The 9,411-nt window shown below is 38.9% G+C and overlaps 2 protein-coding genes across 2 annotated transcripts in view; one reads left to right on the top strand and one right to left on the bottom strand.

The window, feature by feature from the left end:
- The window catches only part of Cbr-sec-24.2, a gene marked incomplete at both ends in the record, with an annotated part of 4,813 nt that extends 1,078 nt beyond the window's left edge, over positions 1–3,735 (top strand). The window contains 11 exons of the mRNA XM_045235699.1: positions 265–415; positions 464–524; positions 579–764; positions 811–1,095; positions 1,147–1,310; positions 1,356–1,585; positions 1,632–1,741; positions 1,788–3,062; positions 3,110–3,418; positions 3,468–3,571; positions 3,618–3,735. Coding sequence (XP_045092361.1) covers positions 265–415; positions 464–524; positions 579–764; positions 811–1,095; positions 1,147–1,310; positions 1,356–1,585; positions 1,632–1,741; positions 1,788–3,062; positions 3,110–3,418; positions 3,468–3,571; positions 3,618–3,735 — 2,993 coding nt within the window. The remainder of the gene's footprint in view (positions 1–264; positions 416–463; positions 525–578; positions 765–810; positions 1,096–1,146; positions 1,311–1,355; positions 1,586–1,631; positions 1,742–1,787; positions 3,063–3,109; positions 3,419–3,467; positions 3,572–3,617) is intronic.
- Positions 3,736–4,489: 754 nt separating this feature from the next.
- The window catches only part of CBG03316, a gene marked incomplete at both ends in the record, with an annotated part of 5,483 nt that continues 561 nt past the window's right edge, over positions 4,490–9,411 (bottom strand). Inside the window, 11 exons of the mRNA XM_045235698.1 lie at positions 4,490–4,593; positions 5,395–5,456; positions 5,731–5,849; positions 6,552–6,627; positions 6,681–6,832; positions 6,910–6,951; positions 7,447–7,590; positions 7,613–7,717; positions 7,766–8,165; positions 8,215–8,352; positions 8,403–8,491. Coding sequence (XP_045092360.1) covers positions 4,490–4,593; positions 5,395–5,456; positions 5,731–5,849; positions 6,552–6,627; positions 6,681–6,832; positions 6,910–6,951; positions 7,447–7,590; positions 7,613–7,717; positions 7,766–8,165; positions 8,215–8,352; positions 8,403–8,491 — 1,431 coding nt within the window. The remainder of the gene's footprint in view (positions 4,594–5,394; positions 5,457–5,730; positions 5,850–6,551; positions 6,628–6,680; positions 6,833–6,909; positions 6,952–7,446; positions 7,591–7,612; positions 7,718–7,765; positions 8,166–8,214; positions 8,353–8,402; positions 8,492–9,411) is intronic.

The raw sequence follows: 9,411 nt of genomic DNA, 5'->3' as shown, positions 1-9,411 counted from the left end.
GCTCTATTTCTCATTTTTCCATCCGAGATTTTTTTTTTATATTTCAGCAAATAGTTCAGTTCTGGCGGATGACTCGTTGTTTTGATGGTCAGAGTTTCAAAAAGGTAGATTTCTGCAATTTTTCAATTTTGGTTGAAAATTCTCTCCGTTAATTCGCGTCAGCGTCGTTTTTGTAATTTTGTGCGTGAGTTTCACGCCTCGTCACCTCGTTATCAGCCATCCACGATGAGTGAATTTCCGTTCAACTACGATACATACTTTCAGCGGGTTACACTAATTATCGACGGATGTCGAATATACCAACGGCGCCGGGAAACGTTGGATTTCCGCAGGCGTACGGTCGAAATCAGCAATATCAACATGTCCAACAGTTCAATCAGTTTGCCCAGCCATCGGCTGCTGCTCCGAATAACATGTAAGTATAATTAAGAGTGCTCGTTGAATCTATAAGATCCTTTTTCAGCGGTCCAAGCTTCGCAGTGAATCCCTTTCCGTTTCCTACAGCAACAACTTCAAATGAACCGGTAATATTTTCTCTTTTGAGTTACGAATTTAGTTAATATAAAATAAATATTTAGGTGAAACCATTAGCATCATCCCAAGTTCCGAATGGACCCAATAATTTCCAAGTTAACCAATCAAAAAGTTATGCGCCTCCAGTTCCGTCAGCTTTTGCCGGTGCCCCCACAGGATTTCCACAACAGATACCATCATTTTCATCTGCTACCCAACCTGTTCTCAACGGTCAACCGCCTGTTGCTCAGGTAGATTTCTTTTTTTTGTTTGAAAATCCCACTTCTTTTCATTCAGCCACCTGTCGTTCCGACGATCACTCAGCCTCCAGTATCTTCAGCATTTGCGAATGCCCGACCAGCTCCGTTCCCTGCGGCTAGTGCGTCTCCGGCACTAGCGCCAGCTCCTTATCAGCAGCAAATGGCCCCTAGGCCACAGCCACCGGCCTCGTATCCGCAACAGACAGGCTATCCATCGACTGCTTCACAGCCTGGTTTTCCACCTGCTCCACCACAAACAGGTTATCCTCAACAGTACAATCAGCCGCAAATGCAGAACATGAATCAACAATTTGATCAAATGGTAAGCTTTTTTGCTCTTCCTAACATCAGGAGCTCGAAAACTTTTCTTTAGAAACTGGGTGGTGCTCACGGGCAACAACAACAGCAAATGGGTGGTTTCCGGAACGATATAATCGATTTGATAGCTGAAAGAAATATTCAACAGCTCGGATTTGAGGACATAACAGTCCAGATACCACAATCAGTAGCAGAACCGAATGCCCATGTTGATCCAAAGTAAATTTTTCCACCCTCAACACTCAAAACCTTGTCCGTTTTCAGTATATTTCGTTCTACTCTTGTTCAGGTTCCTCAAACTGAGGAACTTCTAAAAAAGAGTCGACTACCTTTTGCCATCACTTTACATCCTTTCCGAGACGTAAAGAATCTCAACATTATTCAATGCTCGAATATTGTCCGCTGCCGATATTGCCGCACATACATCAACCCGTATGTGTACCTGCCTGATCACCGACATTGGAAGTGTAATCTTTGTAATCGGAACAATGATCGTATGTACCTTACATTGTGCAAATTATATTTATATCAAGTTTTCAGTGCCGGATGACTTCTGTTGGGATCCAGTAACGAAAGCATTCGGAGATCCTCGTAACAGACCTGAAATTCAAAATGCTACTGTCGAATTCATTGCTCCATCAGAATACATGGTAAACATTTCTCGCTCACACATATTGTTACCGTAAGACATTTAAGCTCCGCCCACCGCAACCTGCTGTTTATGTATTCGTGATTGATATCAGTGCCGCAGCAATTCAATCTGGATATTTGAATACATTTGCTGAACAACTACTGATCAATTTGGATCAAATGCCAGGAGATGATCGAGCTCAAGTATGCTTCATTGCAGTCGATCAGTGCCTGCATTTCTTCTCGTTCTCCAGCAACAAACGTTATCCAAATGAAATGATTGTTGACGACATTGATGACGCCTTCGTTCCTTCAGTCACTTCGTTGTTAGTACCAATGAAAAAGTTCAAGGATACGATTCGTCAATTCATCAAACAACTACCAGAATTCTACTCGCAAATATCACCAACTTCGAATGGAAACTGCCTCGGATCGGCGTTGAAGATTGCACAGTCGATGATCCAAGAAATTGGAGGAAGAATATCCATATTCCAAGTCAGCTTGCCAAATCTTGGATTGGGTGCATTAAAGAGCAGAGAGGAATCAACAGAAGGAGGACAAAATTTGGGACCAGCCACTGATTTCTACAAAGCACTTTCTCTTGAATGTACCGGGTTTCAAATTTGCCTTGATCTTTTCATGTTCAATACGCAATATGCGGATTTGGCTACACTCTGTAAGTTTATTACCAGTCTTACTTCTAGTTCCATTTATTCATTTACAGCGGAAGTCGCCAAGTTCTCAACAGGATGTGTTTACCATTTTCCTAACTACAATTCTCGAAATGATGTTCATCAAGTGAAACGATTCGAACGGACACTCACAAGATACTTGACTAGAAAACTTGGATTCGAAGCTGTCTTACGCATCCGCACATCTCGCGGACTGGCACTTACTGGGTTTTATGGAAACTTCTTTGTTCGATCGCCTGATCTATTAGCATTGGCCAATGTCAACCCTGATTCTGCTCTTGCTGCACAGGTTACCATTGAAGAGAAGCTGCCACAATACGTATGCTTCCAATCAGCCCTTCTTTATACATCCAGTAAAGGAGATCGTCGTATCCGAGTACACACGATGTGCCTACCGACGACTGGTGATTTGCTTCAACTGTACAATAATTTTGACTTGAAAGCCACTGTTTCCTATTTGGCAAAGATCGGTGTGGAACGGTCGATGACAGGAAATGCTCTTGCTGATTCACGGGAAGCCCTTGTGAATGCAGTCATTGATAGTGTCGGCGCGTACCAAAAAGCTGTGTCAAGAGGTAGTGGGATGCTTGTACCCCGTTCTGGGCACCTCCGTCTCTTCCCGAGCTACGTGCTCGCTATGCTTAAGCATGTAAGTTGAAACAAGGTTAACTATCGCATTTCAAGATATTTTTTCAGCCGGCCTTCACCTCTGGACGCGGTATTCGCCTTGACGATCGAGCCGGTGCTATGCTGATGATGCGGGCAAGTCCTCTTGATCAAATCCTGGCCGACATTTATCCTCGTCTCTATCGCCTGAACGAACTTGCAACAATGCCTGAAGATCAAACTCCTCCAATGCTACCTCTTTCATTCGAGCATATAAGTCGAGGTGGAGTTTATCTTATGGTTACCGGAACTATTGCATTCGTCTATGTGGCTGCATCAGCAGATCCTGGTTTCTTGGTCAACGTCTTCGGAACATCAATTTACAATGACATTGATGACGTAGGCGCTTACACCGATGAGGTTAATTGTAAAATCTGCTCTATTTCAGTATTCTCTGCTCGAGCGAGACAATGATCTGTCAAGAAGAGTACATGCATTTTTCAAGCAAGTTACTCAATTCCGTTTTTACCTTGGTCCAATAATAACGATAAAGTAAGTTATTCAGAAAATATATGTGAATCTAAGAACATTTTTTCAGAGAACACTCCCCACTTCGAGATGTATTCGTCAGGAGACTGGTTGACGATCGATCAGAATCAACACACTCATACGTTGAATTTTTGCAACATCTAAAAAGAGAGATTAGTGGCAACTAGTCAATTTATTGTATTTTATTTCCGTTCCATTCAGTCAGTTCATCCGTGTGACATATCCATTTCTCTCTCATTTCCCCCCGCACACACACACACCCTCCTCAGTCACCCATTTCTTTTCCTTTTCCCCGTATTTTGTTGCAATATTCGTTTTTTTCCTTCTCTTATTTTTTTTGCTCGAAACAACCGCCGTATATGGGTTAATCTACAATAATCGACTTGTGTCTTTTTCTTTTTCTAGTACCGTTGTGATTTTCTCTTTTCACTCCCATTTCGAAATTCCTTGGGTCCTCATATTTTCTAGCCAACTTATACAATCGTCTAAGCTCTTCATCCCGCCCCATCCTTTCCCAAAACGATAAAGTGATAAATGCCAAAGTGTTTTTATTGTTATCCTTCTTGTTCCATCCCATCGGTTTCTTTTTTCTTCTTCTAGGATTTTTAATGTTATTATTGGTTTTACAGAATAGCAATATTTATCAGGCTTTCCTGTGTTCTTCATAAATTCAGCCAACTCCTTGGCAATATACTGCATATATGGGCGCAGTTTAAGATCAAGACACTTCATTGTATAAAAATATTGAAAAAGAAATACAGTTGGAAAACACGTTTAGACTTTCCGGTTGAATGGAAACAGGCATGAATAACCGGAGCAACTGAAACAATTATCACAGGATCAGCGGAATTATATAGAAATTGATCTCATTGTAATATACAGATTCAATGGGACGAATGAGAAACAAACAACTAGAATCTTTCAATGTCTAGATGTCGTTTGTGGTTCATCAGGAGGGAAGACTGTTATCGAGTGGGGATGAACTTGATTGGGATTCGATATGGCGACATTCATTTCGATGTCTCCTGAAAAAGTTATAGTTCGATGGTTTGTCTGAAATCTTCGAATGACTTCACTCGGTTCATGCTTTTAGGAATAGAAGAACATGGTGAAAGTAGGTAGGATTAGAAAAAGAGGAAGAGAGAAGCCACGTGGATGCAGTAGAGCAAAGGGAAACTATTATTCTGGCCCCGAAAATTCGGAGCTGTGGAAGAGAAAAGCCAAAGGCCATGGCCGAAGGTCCCACAACGACAACTACCGTAACCTAAAAATGTTTATGTTCCATGTTCATTTCTTCGTTTTTTTTTCGAAAGAAAATCGCCAAAGTAAATTGACTGAAAACGCATCGAGAAAATGAATACAGAAAATAAATATATTTCAAGTTACTGTAGTTATCGTTGTGGCCTACGGTCCTGACCTCCGGAGTTTCTCTTCCACTGTTCCGATTTTTCGTACTAGCATAATAGTGATTACGGCCAACTTGGAGAAGAAATATATCACACAGATAGGAGAGAAGGAGGATAGAGATGAAACGCACTACTCACCAATAAAGAACAAATACTTAGAAATATTCAGAAGTGTAATGTTTCAGATAATGGAACCTGAATGAGAGCACGAATGGTGTGAAGAATCATCAAGGGAATCTGGGATTTGATTGCAAAAGAAGTGGGTAGAATCATATGTTAAGAAGACATAGAGGATGGACGCCGCGGCAAAAATCAGATGGAAGCGTGCAAATTATGAAAGGATATCTTGGTTTTTTTACAGTCTAAAAGTTTGCCACGTCCTCAATTATTTACTCTGGGGGAAATGATCCTACGACTCACCAGCTCTTGTCCATAGATCAACTCCGTTTTGTGATCCATTCGCAGATGTTCTGAACTTCCCGCTGAAAATTGAAAAAATTTAATTTTTATAAATTTTTATCATATTTTGTTTGGTTTGAAGAAACCTTCTAACATACCTAATGAGTACAAAACTTCAAAATTCGCAGATCACAAAAAATGTAAGGAAAAACGAACAACAAGCATGCTTGCACTTACTTTTCATAGAATTGAATATATTGTAATTCGGATCTAAATCGATCGATTTGGTTAGATATTGAATAATCGAGTGATCAGTTTCTATTATATTTAGAATCAAGAAGAAAGAATGGAACTCACTTTGATCTAGATCTCATTTTACTCAAACATTTATCAGGGGAGTTGGCTCTTTCCAGTCCGCGTTGTTTCGCATGTTTCGCGTTGTGATCGGAGACATTCACACGACGAAGATACGTTTTCTGAAAAAACAATTTCTGGTGACGAAGATTTGGACAAAATATAGTTTTCTAAAATAAGTTCCTCTAAAATAAGTGAACCAAAATCTTCAAATTTGAGCTCTATTGTCTCGATTCCTGTGATGAATACCAAACTTTTGTCAACTAATACATTTTTCAGCATAATATTACCAATATTTTATTAGTTGAAAAAGTTTTGATATCTTTTACAGGAACCGAGATAATTGATCTCAAAGTTGACGAGTGTTCAATCTAGATCTGTTTCACACTCTCCAAAGTCTTAAAAGTGATAGGAAACTTAACAGCTCCAGACTCCTGAAAATGGTCAAAAAATGTTTTTGAATATCTTAATGGCCTATACATTTTTTACTCATTCAATTTATCAAACTACCATCTGAGCCTCCGGTGCTTCAACTGCAAACCCTCTAATTTAATTATTTTATATCTTTTGCAGGGAACGAGATATATGGGATCAAATTTGAAAGTTTGGATGATACTCTATTAGAGTGTTTACAGTAGTTTAAAAAACTTTTCGCTCAAGTATCATGAAAAATTTGTTTTCAGCAAAAACAGAAAACTAATTTTGTTTTGTATCCTCTCAAATTTTAAGGCTAATTAAAACACTCGGAACCCTATTTTGAAAAGTAGACAAATGCTATTTTAATTTTACAACACCCCAATTCCCATTTTTAAGCATTTTCTTACCTGTTCAGTAGGATCCAACTCGCTCAGTTTGTTCTTATGAGGTGTCATCACAATTTCTTTCTTATTTTTGACCAGACTGTAATAATTCACAATTACACCAGCAAAGATTCAGAAATTTATAAAACTCACTTAATTTTACTTGCACTTCCAACCAACGGATGCACAGATCTTTCCGCTGATTCCATCGAATACAATGGAGCAATCTTATCAATTCCCCAAAATTCATCTTTCTTCTGAGCAGGAGTTTTCGCCATATGCTCCTCAACCATAGAGTAACCCGTCTGTAATCCTCGTGAAAACATTTAAACGACTGACAAAAAGGCTTGAAAAACTCTTCATGCACAGCCACAAAACTCACATCATCGTGCTTCCACATGGTGTCCACAATCGACAAACCGGTCTAAAACAAAGGGAAAACGAAAATACGATGAAGTTACGATAATGGAAAAAAGAAATTGTTGGATGGAAAATTTGTGTCAGACAACTAAGAAAAAATAGTGAAGTGCTGATGATCGAAAAAAAAAACAGTGATCAAAAATTCTCTTCTTCAGATCTAAAAACACACTGTCAATTTTGAACCCTGTTGAAGATATCAAAAAGTGATAAACAGATAAAATGTTTACCATAATATTACAAAAATTTTATCAATTGACATATTTTTGATATCTCTGATGGGATAATTAAGTTCAAACTATAATTAAGTTCAAACTTGTCGGGTCCCTTCTATCACAAGGTTTACGGTACCAAAAAAGTGAATCATCAGCACGACGCTAACAAATTCAATCATTTTCTACTTCTACCCGTTCAGCTACAATTAATATTCATTCTACTAAGCGTCGTCATGCAAAACCCGAACTAAATATCAATGTTCTGTACTTTCAGTGAATGAACTCACGATGAGATTCTTGTCGATTATATAGTTACATTCCAAATCATCATCATCTTCTCCTAATGGATTCAGAAGGGCTTCAGCCACTTTCATCCATCCCATATAAACAAGAAATTGAACCATCGTTGTGATCGGAAGCCAGAGATCAATCTGAAAACTCATGGATGAATACAGAAAAAGAAATGAAACTCGCCCCGGATGGATTAGATCCAGTTACAATGAATTGTCTTCCAATAAGGCATATCATGAAATAGATTCGCACTGCTAAGAAAATAACCTGGAAACGAGAAAGTCAAATTAGAAGAAATAAGAAGAAAAATCAAACCTGTGGATACACTAATGGCACTGGCACCCAGTCGTATTTAAGGAGAGATGCTAGACCGTGCCGGAACTTTCCAATTTCGTCCACTATTTTATTCATCAGATAATAACTCTCGACTTTTCCCTTCTTTTGACACTCATAAACTAAATTTAAACTCCATTGAATTGATGTCCAATATCTACTGTAAGGATCTTTGATGTGATCGAGAATATCCATTTCCTCATGAGTCATCAATCCAGATGCTGCTAACGTATCCATTGTTGGAAATCGTTTTCTAACTTGCATTGAAATATCACGAAGGACCAAAGCTTGTGAGAGTACTAGATACCGAACGAGATTACGACGGATGACACGTGTCTCTTCATCTGCTCCACGGATGTATGTCGCAAAGAGTAGAGATGCGCTGTGATTAAATATGGGTCTTCTAGAACTGGATTTTTATAAAAACTCACTCATCAATCCACCCGATTCCATTCAGAATTGATCCCCATCTAGCCACGACGAACGAAACAAAGAAACCAAGAAGGAAAGTGAGAGGGATGTTCGCATCTAACTTGTTATCAAAATAACGTACCAGTTGTTCAAATACACTGAAAATTTCACACAATCAGATCAGGTATCTCTTTTCAATGTATCTTACTCTTGTTGTGATGGTGATAAGATGTACCGATAGATACAACTGATCAAAAGAAAAACCGCCGTCCATACTGCCAATTGACCGAAGACTGCCTGAATAATCGTATTCTGTCTTCTGCTCTATACTTAACGAATTCTGTTGTTATTACATATAGCTAAAAATTCCTCCTCAAAAACGTATTTTGCTCTGTGAACCTTTTTAAATCTAGACACAGGAAGCCATTTTCCCTTTCTCCTCCGAAGTCACTCTTTGATGACGTGGTAATTTATAGGTCTCCAGGAGAAGGAAAATCCCAATGGAAAAAAGAAGTGGGTGTGTTTTGATTCGATAGCTCGCGCGGGAGAAGAGGAAGGCATGTAAAATAATTGGATTCATATACAACTACAACTTTTTTGAAGGGATACAAGAAAATATATGCAAAAACGGAGAAAGAGAGGGAAAATGGAAAAGGCCAAGGACCGGACAGGAAGTATCATGCCATGAAGCAGAACGAAATGAGAAGGTTCACTTGGATCACAAAAAATGAATATTTTTGAGTCATGTTCTAGTTAGCTAAATAAATCTTTCTTCTTATAACGGAATTTTTATGTACAGAACCTATTTGTTAAAGTTTTCAGTATATAGATAAGGCGGGTTTCCGAAAAGCGCTCAACCGACGGCTGTAAATTTGTGAATTGGCTGTTACTTGCGTCTTTCAGCGAATAAGGAAACATTTGTGACAAAAAAATGAAAGACAACCGTTAGTAACCGGACCATAGTTAGAAAAAACTAGATTTTCCTGATAAACATATAAGAAAACGTCTTTTTTCAGTTTTATGGATTCTCCAATTTTTTAAAAACATTTCATCTGGAAATGTTTTTTTCATTTGATTACTCACAGGTGATTCGCGAACAATCCGTTACGGACGCTCAGCGTTCGCGCGCGGTTGAAATAGGAACCGTATACGGACCGCACGCGACCCGTTTTCAGAAAACCACAGCACATTATTTCGTATTTCCCCGTATTCTATCC

The sequence above is a fragment of the Caenorhabditis briggsae genome, assembly GCF_000004555.2.
Source record: "Caenorhabditis briggsae complete genome, chrIV, whole genome shotgun sequence".
NCBI lineage: Eukaryota > Metazoa > Nematoda > Chromadorea > Rhabditida > Rhabditidae > Caenorhabditis > Caenorhabditis briggsae.
Note: the sequence above shows the minus strand (reverse complement) of the source record. Positions and strands in the feature narration are given on the sequence as shown.